The following is a 17076-nucleotide window of genomic DNA, read 5'->3' on the forward strand; positions in this document are numbered from 1 at the left end:
TTAATAACAAAACTAGCAAAAGCGAAAAGAAATGAAACTGCTTTACATAACTGTCTCAAAAGAGCCCATAGAATTTGTGAATCATGAAATATGTCATCCATACACCCCTTCTGATGCAGTGAACACACCCCTACCCACCATCATTTATATCGTGAACCAAAACAGACATGTGAACACAAGAGAAAACAGCTGCTTCTTATCATGTTTAGTTGTAGTCTGAGTCTTCAGCCTCAGGGACAAAGCCAGGCACCAAGTTCCCATGATGCCGCCTCCCTCACTTCCTCAAAATCCACCTTTTCAAAATCCCATTCCTCAAGTCTCCATTCCCTATTGTAACTGAGCCCAATTGCATATTCTTCCCCTCTGTACCCCCTGCCTCCATCAACCCCCTTGTACCATTTTCTAGCACAACAAACTGTAAGCCCTCATTCTTTCTAACGCACCATGTAAATTTAATATTCTTAAAGCAACAGCCACAACCTCAAACATCTTTTTCAATGTGCTAGAGCTCTGTCTGGTCAAGTTGCATGGAATCGATTTCAATCCATTACCCCCGAGGATGTGGACAGGCTGCTTGGACGCGTGAAACCAACCACCTGTCTCCTGGATCCTTGCCCATCCTGGCTAATAAAAGCAAGCCGGGAAGGGCTGGGCGATGGGCTCTGCGGGGTGGTGAATGCTTCCCTCTGTGAGGGAACATTCCCAGATCCGCTGAAAGTGGCGGTCATTAAACCGCTTCTTAAAAAACCATCTTTAGACCCGGCCAGTATGGCCAACTATCGCCCAGTCTCAAATCTTCCATTCTTGGGCAAGGTGATTGAGCGCGTGGTTGCTGAACAACTCCAGGCACACCTGGAGGATGCGGACCATTTGGATCCCTTCCAATCGGGATTCAGGCCTCATCATGGGACTGAAACTGCCTTGGTCGCGCTGGTTGATGATCTCTGGCGAGCTAGGGACAAAGGTGAGAGTTGTTTCCTAGTTCTGCTGGATCTCTCAGCGGCCTTTGACACCATCGACCATAACATCCTTCTGGACCGTCTAGAGGGGCTGGGAGCTGGGGGCACTGTTATACAGTGGTTTCGCTCCTTCCTCCTGGGCCGTGTTCAGAAAGTGGTGGTGGGGGATGAGTGTTCAGACCCCTGGGCCCTCACTTGTGGGGTGCCTCAGGGTTCTGTCCTCTCCCCCATGCTTTTTAACATCTATATGAAGCCGCTGGGAGAGATCATCAGGGGGTTTGGACTGGGTGTCCATCAATATGCAGATGATACCCAGCTCTACCTCTCTTTCAAATCAGAACCAGTGAATGCGGTGAAGGTTCTGTGTGAGTGCCTGGAGGCGGTTGGAGGATGGATGGCGGCTAATGGATTGAGGTTGAATCCAGACAAGACAGAAGTACTGTTTTTGGGGGACAGGGGGCGGGCTGGTGTGGAGGACTCCCTGGTCCTGAATAGGGTAACTGTGCCCCTGAAGGACCAGGTGCGCAGCCTGGGAGTCATTTTGGACTCACAGCTGTCCATGGAGGCGCAGGTCAATTCTGTATCCAGGGCAGCTGTCTACCAACTCCACCTGGTACGCAGGCTGAGACCCTACCTGCCCGCGGACTGTCTCGCCAGAGTGGTGCATGCTCTAGTTATCTCCCGCTTGGACTACTGCAATGCACTCTACGTGGGGCTACCTTTGAAGGTGACTCGGAAACTACAACTAATCCAGAATGCGGCAGCTAGACTGGGGGCGGCCGCCGAGACCACATAACACCGGTCTTGAAAGACCTACATTGGCTCCCAGTACGTTTCCGAGCACATTTCAAAGTACTGGTGTTGACCTTTAAAGCCCTAAACGGCCTCGGCCCAGTATACCTGAAGGAGCGTCTCCACCCCCATCGTTCTGCCCGGATGCTGAGGTCCAGCGCCGAGGGCCTTCTGGCGGTTCCCTCATTACGAGAAGCAAAGCTACAGGGAACCAGGCAGAGGGCCTTCTCGGTAGTGGCACCCGCCCTGTGGAACGCCCTCCCATCAGATGTCAAAGCGATAAATAACTACCTGACATTCAGAAGACATCTTAAGGCAGCCCTGTTCAGGGAAGTTTTTAATCTGTGATATTTTAGTGTATTTCTGGTTTTTATGGAAGCCGCCCAGAGTGGCTGGGGAAACCCAGTCAGATGGGCGGGGTACAAATAATAAATTATTATTATTATTATTATTATTATAAAGCAGGGCTGTGATAACCTCCACCCAACGCCAAAGAAAACCCTCCAGATTACCCATGTTGAAAATCCCCTAATATCTGTCCTATTCCGTTTGTTGTCTTCCCCTTTTTCTGCTTACTCACACATTTACTCCTCCTTGCTTGGCAAATTTCCCAGTCGCCCACCCTTTCCCTCCAGTTTGTTTAGGGCTCTCCGCTCCCAACTGCAAGAGAACCTCCCAGCTCCAACATTCCACCTCACGCCCCAGTTAAAGGGAAACTGCCTCAAAACACTCTAACAGCTGGTGGACGCCTGATCTGAACTGGACATTGGGCATCCTGGAACAAAACAGACACAAACAGGGTTCCCAGGTACTCAGCACTGTAGGCAGCAGCAATGTTAGCATGCCAAGGATCAGTAGCCCAGGACTGCATGAACCTGGCAGCCTAAGGGCTCCTTTAGAAACACATCGTTGAACATGTGGAACACTGCATGGGTAAGCTTGCTGGGCATTTATTAGTAGTAGTAGTAGTAGTAGTAGTAGTAGTAGTAGTAGTAGTATAGCATGTTTCCAAAATGAGGTCTAAATAAGCAGGGAATGGGGATAAGCATGCAGTAAGGCATTCTTCGCACAGGAGGCAAGCTCAATGGAGAGCCTCTCTCGTTAGCCCTCTCCCGTGACGGAAGCAGCAGGGATGTCTCACTGGAATAAAGGACAGCGAGAGACTCCACCCACAAGCAAATATTTCCTTCTCCACCACTACAAAAAAAATCAGGGTGAGCTAACAGTCTAAAGAAGGAATATGGATGTGCTATGTGTGAAGAAACAATTGGGCAGACGGTGCTTTTCCCTTTCCCACTCTCAGCTTCCTCCCTCAAATTTGATGACAATTTGATCTCAAGAATATGCTTGCTTAGGATTTCACGGTGGCCAGCAGAGATCTCCCGCTCCCCTAATTTGACAATTTCCGACTAATTTTAGGAGTGTTTCATAAGCTTTCCTAAGAATTCCAGAGTCTTGAGTGACATTTGTTATCAAATGCTTCCCTTCCACCTGTCTGGTGGAATGAGAGAATCAAACTAGTGGGAATGAGTGTATGAGTGTGTTTGAGTGAGTGAGTGAGTGAGTGAGAGAGAGAGAGAGAGAGAGAGATGGAATATTTAGAGGTATATGGTTGCTATTTCTAATTGCTCACTGAGAGTCATCACCTTAGTAATTTTAGGAATAGTGACCTATTCAGCAAACTGAGAACTGAAAGGAAAAGATTGTAGCTTCTTCAAGCCACCTACAACTAAGACAGGATTTGAACTGTCTTTCTATCTGTCGTGGATGCTTTAGCAGAGATTCCTGCATTGCAGGGGTTTGGACCAGATGACCCTTAGGGTCCCTTCCAACTCTACAATCTTATTATTCTCCACATATACACATATGACACACACTATGCTATAGTCTGTAGCACTGAGCATGAATCCTTGAAGACTGAAGAAAGGGCTTGAGGTTTCAACGCAGTGTGCAAAACAGGAGAGACCACAGACTAGAAGAGAACTTTGTGCACCTCACTTCTCTTGCTGCTGTGTTGTATAATAAAGCATCATGTGGCTGGCCTTACCCAGGAAGCCCCATAGCGACTGGTCGAGCGACAGGACGATGTGATCTTAGTGCTGATTGAGAAAGGCCTCTTCTTTTGTTGCTCACAGGTGAGGCTGAATTTACAGGAAGCTCTTCATTACTAGGAGAGAGAAAATTTTGAAGATCACAACCAACTTCCATCTTATCTGAGCTTTGCCTATTTTCTTAAATGAAATATTCAAACTGAGAAGATCAAATTCTGTCTTCTGGTATACTATAGTTTATATACTATACTATAGTTTCTGAAATAGCAGTGAACATGGGTTAAGGAACATATAGAGTAGGCAGACTTAAAAGATTAGCTTCAACCTGAATAAGCTTTATAATCTAATTTGGATTTAGCCCCATTTTTCTTCTTTCCTGCCTATCACAGAAAAAGTCTCCATGTATTTCTGAACTGCAGTTCTTTGTTTCCTTCCCATTTGTCATATTTCATACCTGTTATAAGGATCCAGTTCAAAAGGATCTCCAAACACAGAGAGAGAGGCTGCTCCAATATCTGCTCTCATAAGGCCAAGAGAGGGTTCCATTGGTTTGTACATGGAAGGGATTGAAATGCCACGTACAGGCTTGCCAAGACGAAGGGTTTTTGCGATTCGGGAACGAGATGTCAGCTCAGTTTTCACCTGGGTAGAAGGAGAGCAGGTTAACTTTATGCTCAGAACAGGATTCCCACCAAACACTATGAAAATAGAAAACATGACTACATATCACAGAAATATGAGGGGTTGCATTCTCTACTCTGAAACCCTCTTAAAGGGGATCATAGAAAGTAGGTGAAAACCTTGGCCAGTAGGCCCGGAGACTGTCTGAGTATATGAAATAAAGTAATAATTACTCCTAAATAAATAATGCTGTATTACAAGAAAATTGTAACAATGCTCTATTACAAGAAAAGCATAAACAACAGAAAAATTTCTGCATTGGTGAAAAATCCAGGAGCATACTTTTATTTTTTTTCCCTTCCTCCGCCTTGCTCGGCGTTTGCGTCTCTTAATCCAAGTTCCAGCGCTCTTTTTTCCAGCAGATGACTTGGTATGAGGTTTTTTACCTGCCGATTTCTTTCTCCGCCCTGTATTAGGTAAAATATAGAAAGATTTTGGAGTTGGAGATCAGCGAATACAGGCTCTAACCTGAATCACTTCTGCAATCTGCATGCTAAATACAATACGTTCACAAAAGGAAAAGAAACACGTGTCAGAAACACCACAGCCTAAATTTAAAAAGACATGCCCTTCAGGAGAGAATAAATGGAGAGTATTCCAGAGGTGTTCACTCTCTGTTGACCTCTCATTTTCTGTGGCTTCAACAAACTGGGATTAAGTCAGATGGCCCTGCCGACACTGGTCAGGTTCATATGTCATGGAAAGCCATACTCTAAAACAAACTAGTATTTATCACGAATAAGCAAAATGATTGTGCTCTCTGCTGCTTTGCACCACCTTTTTTCTCAAGCTGGGAAAAACAAGCCACCACACTTGGCTTTGGTTACACAAGAACCAGTGCTTGTGGTTTCTCTCCGACCGAACCATGAGCAAGTCAAGGTTTGTTCTTGGCCTACAGCTTATTTAGAGGGTCACCAACCACAAGCACTGGTTTCACATCTAAAACTAGGTCAGCCACTCTGTGGTCTGTTTCCTATCTCCAGGTGGGGTGAAGGGAAGCAGGCACAACCGAGCAGCACACTGCTCGCTCACAGCAAACCATAGCTTATTTCAGACTATGGTTTGCTCTTATGTGTGAACAAAGCCACTGTAAAGCCACCAGAGGTTACAGACCATATGAAACTAATGGCTGGTCACTTGAATGCCTGGAGCATGTATGGTGCAAGACCCTCCAACCCTGGCACATCTGAGGGTCCATAAAGTGGCTAGTTACCTCACCAAAAGAAAATCTGTAAGGGGTTATTATGTCAAAACAAACATTTGAATCAATCCACCAGGTTCAAGTGCAGCTGCCAACTGAATATTCATTAATATGCCACACACTTGGTAGCGGCTCTGTTTTTCCCTAGAGTTATTGACAGCTACATAGGGCCTGCTGCACCCACATGAACCAGGCCATACACTTCAATCTTCAGAGAAGGCTCTGCTGCGTGTTCTGCCTTTCTTAGCTGCCTGCTGGTTTTATTGGTGCTGCTCATATTCTGGGCCTTTTGATTGTTGTTTTACGCTTGTCTATTTTGTTTAGCTGCCATGGAGGCTTCACTGTGGAGGCTAAAAGGAGGCACAGAAAGAGTTTACCAGTAAATAAATGAAATCCACCGACAGCTTGAGTATTGAAACAGTTAGTGATGTCATACTGGGGGAGGGCAGGGAGACAAAGGTTCAAATCCACTGTGAGCCATGAAGCACACATGGTGATTCCTGTGCCTATCATACAGCTTCACCCTAACCTACCTCACAGAATTATTTTAAGATGAAAGGGTGGAAAGAGAGCTGTGTAAACATCATAAAAAATTAACTAAGAACTATCACCACCATTCTTAGCAAATTACCTCCTCTTCGTTTTTTCTTGGTTGTAGTTCGAGGAGCCAGTGGTCTCTGATACACAGCTGTGCTCAGCCCTGCTGCGACTGCATCAATGGTTTCATCAAGAAGGGAAGACATAAGGTATCTTGGTACATGCTAAAAATCAAGATGGGAAATCACAATTGTTGATTTACTACAAAATTAAGGAAGTAGAAAAGCCGCCCCCGCCCCCCCCAAGCCCAGATTTCTTCCTAAATCAAACTGTCTCTTTGCTACAATTAGGAGCTTTCTCCACTCAAAATCCTCCCCTCAGAATGTGCAGTACCTGAATTCGCTGTGCAGTTGTTATGCGATTCCTGTTCACTGTTGCCCGCACACGCTCACTCTGACGTGTTCTGGCTATAGCTCGAGTTCGGACACTGGGACGTAGTCGACTGGTGGTAGGGACGACATCAGCTATGAGGGAAGCAACTTCCTCTTCACTCACATGATCTGTTTCTTAAAACAAGATCAGTTGTCAGCTGTGTTTCAACCAGCACCTGAACACCTTTCTAGAGACCTAAATCCAGGCATTCTGCTAAGCCTCCAGAACAAAACTGGCAAGGGTTCTGGAAAAAAAGAAAGCTCCTTAAATCCCTTTGCTTTAGAATTCCCCATGGACAGTGCAATGTTTTCCCTTCCAAGGCAACTACCAGATCCAAACACCAGTTTAGATAAAGAGATGGTTATGGAGCAATTTACTGTTCACCGATGCCAATGCAATGGTGTGGCTGACTCTAGGTGTAACAGGCTTGTACAATGGACATCAACATTAGCTGAAGAAGTAGTGAGACAAAAACATTGTTTTGTTACCAGTTTTTAACACTGAATGAGTTTTCCTTCAATTATAGCAATATTGATTGGTTTATATGGGAAAATCCTATCTCAATAAAAGTCATGTTGCATAAGCTGTGGAAAAGTCCTGTTTTCTTGAAGAACAGCTCTCTACAATGCAAAGCTAAGCTACTAAAGAAAATACTTGCCAGCATCAACAGATACAGCATTTGCTGGTGCACATGGTGGGCAGAACCATTCATCGACAGGTATCTCACTCAACGGAGGATTAAGGCATTCCATGTGGTATCTTTTAAAAAGAAAGAAAGTGTAACATGTTCTTACAGAGCAAGAGGGTGCAAAGCATGTAATATGTAGCTGGCCAGACAAACATGTTTTTTTCTCTAAGATGATACATGCAGGAGCTTCCTAACAACAGTAGCGCAGGCACTTGTAGAGACATATATAATTCTTTTGAGTGCAAAGGAAGTTCTGCAACTCTTTGAAACCTCCTCATCTCACAAGCCTGGCTGCTTATACAAATCTTCAATCATAGCATGGCTCCAAGTACCTCATGGTTCTAGAATAGCACAGCACAGGGCATACATTATGATTGCTCCTATGGAGGTATCTCCCAAACAAGGCCAACTTGTGCCCTATGTTGTATTCATTGACCTTCTTCTATCCTCTTCTTATAGGCTTTGAGCGGTTCCTTCATCTAGGCACATTAAGGACCACCTCCCACTTAGCTTTAAGTAATGGGCACCTAAATAAAAAAAATCCCTAGAGAAAACAAAGCAGGTTTTCTTTTGAGCCTACAATAACAAAATTTCATTTTTCTTTTATAGCACGTAAATATCTGCTGGCTGTTTTCACACCTTAAATTGTTTTATAATTTATTATTGCACACTCTGTTTTTATGGTATAAGCTACCTTATCTCAGTGCTGAAGGGGGGAAAACCCTACATTTTCAAGTTCTGCCTAAGAAAAATGCAGATCTTCTAGCAACAATGATTTGCTAGCATTCCCCCCTGCAAGACGGAAAAAGGCAGCATACTCGTCAAACATGTCAACCTAGCGGGGTAGAGGGGGGGGGAGAAGAAAAAATTATGCTATATATTTTTGTGCTTTTATATTGTGAACTGCCCTTCAGATGAAGGGTGGTATAGAAAATTAATAACATAAAATACAGGCAGCATACAAGAGAAAGAAGCATCTACAGGCCTAATATAGGGTGAAAGCATCAGGCAAAAGTAGCATACCCAAGGAGGGTTTTTAAAGGCAGAACTCCTTACCCATGATCACAGCCATCGCACAGCAACAGGCGATCTTCTCGGTCGCTTCGGCCACACACTTCACAAAAGGTAGGGTCCTCCTCCAGATTATCCTCCTCAGATTTTGCATTCTCAACAGGAATCTGAGCAAAGTTGCACATTTTTAGGAAGCTTTACACTATCATGTTAATAGCTACACTAAGCATAGCCACTATTGCAAACTCAATAGTGTTTGCACCTGGCCAAGCACCAGTCAACTTCATTATCCGCTTTTGTGCAATGGGGCACAACATTGCTGTTCCCCTATGCTCTCTACATAAAAGCATGCTTCACTGGTATTTCACCTGCAATACAAGCCACAATGTTCTTAGGCAAGGACTAGAAGACCCATCCCACAGAAAGCCACCATAAAGAGAGCACACACGGATTGGGCTGTGTATAGAAAGGCCCTTCTACGCATACACATATAAGCCAGATCTCTAAGTGACAGCTGTAGCCTACCCAAAAAACTTTACAGTGGTGCCCCGCAAGACGAATGCCTCGCAAGACGGAAAACCCGCTAGACGAAAGGGTTTTCCGTTTTGGAGGCGCTTCGCAAAACAAATTTCCCTATGGGCTTGCTTCGCAAGACGAAAATGTCTTGCGAGTTATTCTGACTTTTTTTCCCCTTCTCCCCCCCTTTTTCTAAGCCGCTAAGCCGCTTATCAGCTGATCCGATAAGCCGATAAGCCACTAAAAGCCGCTAAAAGCCGCTAATAGTGCTAATCCGCTAAGCCGTCAATGGGCTTGCTTCGCAAGACGAAAATGTCTTGCGAGTTTTTCCGACTTCTTTCCCCCCCTTTTCTAAGCCGCTAAGCCGCTTATCAGCTGATCCGCTAAGCTGCTAAAAGCCGCTAAGCTGCTAATAGCGCTAAGCCATCAATGGGCTTGCTTCGCAAGACGAAAAAACCGCTAGACGAAGAGACTCGCAGAACGGATTAATTTCGTCTTGCGAGGCACCACTGTACTTCTGAAAATCAGTGTTGGAAAAATTGCATATTCCAAAACCACGACCATTCATTCAAGTGAGCAATTCCCATCAACAGTGCCATTAAGGAAAGGTTTCAAAGCTTTAGGATGGTATCCAGGAAGGGAAAAATTGCTATGAATTACGAGTTGAAGGAGAAAGAGGATACAAAAAGTTTTACAAAAACTGCATGAAACATGGATTCTGACTTTTAACTTTTCTTAAGTCAATGGAAAACCTACTTTCTTCAAGATTTCTCCACCCAGGCGCACTCGAACACAGATAGACTTAAAAAGTTTGCGATCTACTGGACAAGAGTTGGCATTCTGCAAAGAGAAGTAGGGGATGTGTTATTTATTTGATTTCTTACCCGCCATTTACCATAAAGTACCAGAAAGGGTACAACAATAAAATATGCAATTATAAATCAATGAAAACAGCTAAAAATGAAAAATAAAAGTAATTAAAACAGTCCATACATAAAACCATTAAAAATAATACTAAGGTAAGGGGACCGCAGCAAGCACAATTTTTAGCTAAGGTAAGCCAAAATCTGCCAGATTATGCCAGAGTAGCAATTTTGGTTTTTATATCACCCAAATAACAAGACTGAGAGCAACTAATATTATTGGTATTATAGAAAAAGAGAACAAGGTAATGAACACATGCACTTTTTAAGGTCTACTGGGTTCACATTATTACTGCAAAAGCTAAATGAAGGTTGGGCTCTAGTAGTTCAGGATAATAACTAAAATGCATAATGGTAGATTCTACTGGTCTAGTTATTCTTAGTCAGTGACTGTAAATCTGCATTATAACTTGATCCCATACAATGAATCTCTACAAAAATCACAAAGCATTTTGCGCAGGATGATCTGAAAATTGCCTCAGGTATGGTATTATTTTTATCAGGTCACATCAAATTATACTGCTTATTGCCTTTGCAAAAAAAAATGTAAACAAACTGAGTAAGATAAATTATGCAACAAATTTATCTAAAGAGTTCTTACTTTAGACCACTCGACTATACAATCCAAGCAGAAGTAATGGGTACAGTTTTCAGGCGTTCCAACAGCCTGGTCCCTGAATGTGTTGAGGCATATTGGGCAGTTTTCAGCATCTTCATCAGAGGAAGAAAGAAAGCCTCCATTAAGTTGCGGCTTTGCTTTAACCAAATGTGTTGATTGCGTAGCAGCCATTTCCATTTCCTCCTCCTCCTCCTCTTCTTCCTCCTCCTCCTCCGAGTCTTACAAAACAATGAAAGAATTCCTTAGTATTTATTTCCACATAATGCATTTTGGATTGAAGTGCCCTATGATCCTGAAGAGAAACAACAGTCAAATAGATTCCTGGGAGACCATGAATACCCACTTTCAGTGCTAAAGCTTCATAAGGCTGCATTATTCAGAACCAGCACTCTACAGCTATCCCAGCTACAGTGGTGCCCCGCAAGACGAATGCCTCGCAAGACGAAAAACCCACTGGACGAAAGGGTTTTCCGTTTTCGAGGCGCTTCACAAGACGAATTTCCCTATGGGCTTGCTTCGCAAGCCGAAAACATCTTGCGAGTCTTGCAAGTTTTTTTCGCTCCCCCCCCTTTTTCTAAGCCGCTAAGCGCCGCTCTGCCGCTAATAGCGCTAATCTGCTAATAGGGCTGCTTCGCAAGACGAAAAAACCGCTAGACGAAGAGAGTCACGGAACGGATTCTTTTCGTCTTGCGAGGCACCACTGTATTTCCATGATTCAACACCAGTGGGCGCACAGTAGCCCAATGCTATATTAAAATCTCAGTTACCGTATTTTTCGTTCTATAGGACGCACACTTTCCCCTCCAAAAATTAAGGGGAAGTGTGTGTGCGTCCTATAGAGCGAATGCAGGCTGCGCCGCTAAGCCCAAAGCCAGAACAGGAAGACGGAGCACTGCGGAGCGCTCTGTCTCGCTGCTCTAGCTTGTGGATGGCTGCGCGCACAGCCTCTCCAGGGCAGCGGGGTGCCTTTACCGTGCTGTCCTGCAGAAGCTAGCAAGGCTGTTCCCAAGCCAGAACAGCAAGACGGAGGGCTCCGTCTCGCTGCTCTAGCTTGGGGACAGCTCCGCGCAAAGCCTCTGCAGGGCAGCGGGGCGCTGCGCTCCAAAGGCTTCAGGGATCTTTGAGGCTCGCGGTGGGGGAAAGCAGCGCTTCCCCCCACCGCCAGCCCCACAAGCTCTGGAGAATGTACCTTGAACGCACCTTGTTTTAGAGGGGGAGAACAAGAAAAAAAAAGTTTCCCCTGTTCTCCCCCTCCTATGGTCTGGTGCGTTCTATGGTCCGGTGCGTTCTATGGTCCGGTGCGTCCAATGGCGCGAAAAATACGGTAACTAGCAGTCATCATATGTATGGCTTGCTTGATAGGAAAAAGAAAAACCCAAATAAAGTCACAGTGTTTATCAGGGTATTGCACAGCAAGAGGGAATGCAATACAGTGGTTAAAGCAGGTATAGGGAACCACAGGTCCTCTAGGTTTCTCTATCAGACTTTTGGGACTCTGCCCAGCCCAGCCAATACGCATTCTGCAGACCACCGCTCTCACTGCTCCAGCTCTGCGCTCTCCTCTAGTGATTTTACCTGTCCTTGAATTGTGACAATACTGCTTGCTTGGATAAAAGAATGGCACACAACCACTTATGGAACACACACCACTGGTATGCAAACCCTGGGAGAAAGCTGCCCACTAGGTAATGTGGCCTTCTGGCTGAAAAGGTTTCCCTGCACCTGGATCAAAATGTTGAAATTGAAGACCAGGGTATTCAAATTCCTGCTCACCCACAAAGCAGATGATTTCAGTCTAGGTTGTTATAACCATTCCACTCACATAGAGCATTAATGCTGCTTGAGATCTTTGGAAGAATGGAGAAATAAATATGCTAATGACAGTTTACATTCTATCTCATCTCATCTCATGTGGGAACCATGGCCCAACACGCTATGTCCAGTTAAATAGCTGCTGGAGACAACTTGATTCCATAAAATAGTAATGATCATAACATTGAGCTTTTTTTATCATCACCTTCTAGATCTTCATCTTCACCTTCTTCATCCTCTTCACCTCCATCTTCATCAGTATCACCTTCCTCCTCACTGCCTGTGTCATCAGAGTCCCCACTATTTCCATCGCTGCTTTCTTTTGAACAAGAGGAACATAAGAGGGGCAGAAAAGGGAAGAACATGAGTTCTCAGGGCCAACTATCATGTAAGGCAAAGAAAAAGCAAAGTCTTTACAAAAAAATCCAACCACCCATTAACATGTAGTACTGGTGGTATTGTGCGTACCATTCCATATATCGTACCATTGTGGTTGTGCGTACCATTCCATATATCGGAAGTGTTTATCTCTTGCCAACATCAAGTAACTACATCTCCACCACTCATGAAGAAAATAATAGGCAGTAGTAGTGGCCAGTCTCCCTTATAGGAGTTTGTATTAGGAGCTTTCCAAGACCATTGGTATTTAGTTTCTGTTTGCATATTACATATGCACACACAAAACTGTATAATCAGTAAATCTATACAAAAACATGGCATTGGTATCAGAAACAAAATTATTCTGAGAGTCTACCTCTATTTTTATTTTCCAACCAGAAAAGAATAGATTTCTAGTTCTCATGGCTGAAAATGTGTGTTCAGTGAGCTGCGAAATCTCAAAAACAAAAAGGAAGGGTGTGAGCAGGACTTCAAGCAAACAGGGACTGAAGCGTCATTGGCTGCATATTGTTTATCATCCCTCCACAATGAATAGCTGAAACAAAATAAAAGGCCAAACAAAGTGTGTAACATTAACAAATTCACATAGTTATTCTTATCAGGGTATTTGGTTTTCTAAGGAAAAAAAGATAGCTGTTGTTCCCTTACTTCCTCTGCTAAAAAAACCCCAATAGTTGTATTGCACCACACACTAACGTGCATGAGAATTTTAATGGCTAATGCTTACAATAGCATTTGGCTGTGTAGGGAATTCTAGCCATCAGTGTTAGCTAAATAAGGAGCCATGTATATGAAGCTTCAGATTGCTAAACATAAGAAAATCTGGAATGATGTAAACAGCCTTCCCCAGGTTGGCACCTTGTTGCTGGAGTACAACTCCCACTCTCTTTGGCCAATGGCCATCCTGACTGAGGCTGATGGGAGCTTTGGCCAAAAACATATGGAGGGCCTCAGGTTAGGGAAGGCAGATGGTTTCTAAAAAAGACCACCAAGTTGCTTTCTGTAGAAATGTCTTAACATTTATAGAGTAAAACTGCAAACCTCACTCACATCCAAGTTTGAAGTGACTAGGAAATAAATTATGCCTATGCCTAGAGTTGTACAGTTGTGAAGCCATGAAAAATATCTCCAAACACAAAACCACAGACCAGTTTTCTCTTGTAAATGCCTTAAGGTTCAGAAGCTCCAGCAGTTTTAAGAATAAGGCTCCGACTAGTTTCAGTTACCTGCGTCGCTGAAGAGCAGTGCAGTCGTTCTTTTGACTTTGCCTACTGCAGCATTCTTCTTAATGAGCTCGTCCTGACTGTCCTCATCCATTGCAGGGCATCTGGAATTGGCTCCCTAACAAGAAACAAGATTCAAATTGAAGGCAAACTTTTGCAAACGACACAAAATGCTGAATACATTGTTTTTGACTTTGTATGTGCAACCTGGACCATGTCATTCTCTGGGTGACATACAGAAAAAAATTATTATTAGGGAACATTTAAGTTACACACACACACAAAGAGAGAGAGAGAGAGAGGGGCAGTTAAACAAGGTATATCTTTTGCAGGAGATGTGGGCAACAGTAATAATCTGTATATATTTTTGTGCGACATCATTTCCATGGTGATAGAATGACAGTTGTCAAGATAAAGGTAAAGGGACCCCTGACCATTAGGTCCAGTCGTGGCCGACTCTGGGGTTGCGGCGCTCATCTCGCTTTGTTGGCCGAGGGAGCCGGCGTACAGCTTCCGGGTCATGTGACCAGCATGACTAAGCCGCTTCTGGAGAACCAGAGCAGTGCACGTAAATGCCGTTTACCTTCCCGCCGGAGCATTACCTATTTATCTACTTGCACTTTGACATGCTTTTGAACTGCTAGGTTGGCAGGAGTTGTCAAGATAGTGGGTGTCTAAAAGACAGTGAGCAGGGCAGGTCCAGTTTTACCTTGTCTGTGACCAGGTCAGTCTTCTTCCACTGATTATTAAAACACTTTACAGACAACTGCACACCCGTAATGTTTTCACCACATATCAACAAGTAGAAGGCATGTCATATTTCCTAACAAGATTGGAGAACCAGTTAGGCAATACAAATATTCTTCCAAGAAAGTCTCCTGTCCCACAATTGACCACCCCTGCCCCACAATTAAATTGGATTTGAAAACAAATTGATTCTGCCATGCTATCTGAGAGCAAGCCTGGACCTCCAAGTCATGTTTTATCTGCATCTAGGAAAATACCAATTGCATAGAAATGTTATGCTAATACGTAGAAATCTAGGATATTTATTAAGCTATAATTTATTTATTTAGTAGGTGCTAATAAATATGAAATAGTTTTCCCCACATGAGGCTGCAGTTACTGGAATAAAGCAAGCAATGCTGAATTTTTTAAGGGCTTCATACATGACAAACTCAGTCTAGGACAACTATGAGGATCGGTTCTGTTGGTACAGGAGTCAGTTTTGTACAGTTTGGAAACATTGTTTGTTCCTTTATTGATACAGAGCTTCAACTGGGTTGGACCTCAGCCTAACCCTATATCCAAGACTCCATTAACAGGTTGGAACACCTTAACAGTCTATATGAATTGGGGCATGGGTATCTGATGGACCACCTACTTCCACATGAACCGACCCACTTACTCAAGCCCAAGAGCACCTGCCTCCAGAGGTCAGAAGGGGTGGCAGACAGAGGCAGCATTTTCTGTTACGGCACCCCATTCATGGAGTGGTCATCAGTTATGGCATGTCACTGATGCAATGCTATCCCTCTGGTCTGGCACTTACACTTTTATCTTTTCCAGTGCCGGGCAGACGTTTTTCTTCACCTTTCTTTAAAATAATAATAAAAAAGATTGCCTGAATTGGATTTCACCCTACTGTGCTGAGTTGTTGAGGTTTTTTAACCACTATTTTGCTATTTTATTGTTTCAATGTATCTGGGGGTAGCAGCACTGAAGGATGAGATTTGTAAAAGTCCTCCAAGCAAACAAAATTCATACTTTATGCCCGACTAGTCAGCAAACAGTGGTATCAGTCCTTCCCATGTTACCTTTTCCCTCATAGTGTGGTAGTGGCCTACGGAGCGGCAAATCAAGTACAGTGGTACCTCGGGTTAAGTACTTAATTCGTTCCGGAGGTCCGTTCTTAACCTGAAGCACCACTTTAGCTAATAGGGCCTCCTGCTGCCGCCGCACCACCAGAGCCTGATTTCTGTTCTTATCCTGAAGCAAAGTTCTTAACCCGAGGTACTATTTCTGGGTTAGCGGAGTGTGTAACCTGAAGTGTATGTAACCTGAAGCGTATGTAACCCGAGGTACCACTGTACACACCAATAAAGCAAAATAAATACAGAAAATAAGTTTTTGGCGGGAATGTAATCAGGTGCAATGCAAGAATGTTGCACCAGGCAGAAACGGGCCACTCATTTTTGAATTCTAGTACCGGTTCTTATGCCTGGGATGGGGGGAGGGGCGCTCCAAATATTTTTGGACTTCAGCTCCCAGCTTTCCCACACCACGGGGCCACTGGGAGCCCAGTAACAACTGGAAGGCCGCCGGCTCCCCATCCTTGACATAGGCCACCCACCGGACTGGGAAAACAGAAAAGCGGAACGCATCTTAAAATAGAGAAGGAAGCGCGTTATTCTCCAGCGAGCAGCCGCCTTCCTCGCCCGTCACCGGGTCGTCGGTTCCGGGCAGCGGATGCCTCTCAAAGACCACCATCCCGGAAATGGGCGCCACCTCCGCTCGCCCAGCCAGGCTCCCTGGTCTGACCTGGAGGCCCCAAAGGATCCTTCCCTCCCCCCCCCCCCTCCGCTCACCTGCCAGGAGGGGACCCCACAAGGATATGCAGACCGGAACAGGAGAGGAATGCGCACGCGCACCGGCTGCTTTTTTACACCCCCCCCCCTTTTCCCGCAAAGGAACGCAAAGCGGAGCGCGGGGCAGGGGGAGACAGACGCCGCGTCGCAAAGCAGGACCGCTGTGAAGGCCGAGAACGCCTCCGGAGCCGACCCGGAAGGGAACGCGCAGATGTTCCGGGTCACCTGACGCGGCAGGCGGCGAGAAGGGCTGTTCCATTTCGAGGCAGAACGCGGGGGGAGCAAGGGCGGAAGAAGAGGCGAAGTAGAGCGGAAGCCCCACGGAGCCGCGGCGCAGTGTGAGCGCCCGGATTCTGCGCCAGTGCAGTGGCTGCGATGGGGCGGCGCTGTTTCGCCGGGGCGAGTTCCCGACACAGCGAAGCGGTGGGCGCAACGCGGGCTCGCTGCCTGCGGAACTGACGGCGCTGCTCATCGCAGAACCGGGTCATTTTCAGTCTCGGGTCTCGGGAAAGACCCTTGTTGACTTGAGATTTCTGGCTTGGGACCTCCTCAACCCGGGCATTTTTGCATTGATTCGTTGATCGAATCTATGCACCGCCTTTCATCCGAAGATCACAGGGCGGCTCACAACATAATACACAGTG

At 45.1% G+C, this 17076-nt stretch overlaps 1 protein-coding gene across 3 annotated transcripts in view; it reads right to left on the reverse strand.

Moving 5' to 3' along the window:
* PHRF1 (PHD and ring finger domains 1) overlaps positions 1–16572 on the reverse strand; it is a 28436-nt gene extending 11864 nt beyond the window's left edge. The window contains exons 1-12 of one of the 3 annotated variants that reach the window (XM_081880283.1): positions 16433–16572; positions 13848–13962; positions 12428–12541; positions 10393–10502; positions 9625–9708; positions 8398–8519; positions 7312–7412; positions 6615–6787; positions 6316–6445; positions 4766–4890; positions 4257–4444; positions 3799–3918 (exon numbers count right to left, since the gene is read on the reverse strand). In XM_081880283.1, the coding sequence (XP_081736409.1) occupies positions 3799–3918; positions 4257–4444; positions 4766–4890; positions 6316–6445; positions 6615–6787; positions 7312–7412; positions 8398–8519; positions 9625–9708; positions 10393–10502; positions 12428–12541; positions 13848–13938 (1358 nt within the window). In that variant the 5' untranslated portion in view covers positions 13939–13962; positions 16433–16572. Of the gene's footprint in view, positions 1–3798; positions 3919–4256; positions 4445–4765; positions 4891–6315; positions 6446–6614; positions 6788–7311; positions 7413–8397; positions 8520–9624; positions 9709–10392; positions 10629–12427; positions 12542–13847; positions 13963–16432 lie in introns of all 3 variants that reach the window. The other 2 variants (XM_081880282.1, XM_081880281.1) reach the window with 2 other exon arrangements.
* Positions 16573–17076: the final 504 nt, after the last annotated feature.

This window comes from Podarcis erhardii, assembly GCF_964252035.2.
Source record: "Podarcis erhardii genome assembly, chromosome: 1".
Classification (NCBI taxonomy): domain Eukaryota; kingdom Metazoa; phylum Chordata; class Lepidosauria; order Squamata; family Lacertidae; genus Podarcis; species Podarcis erhardii.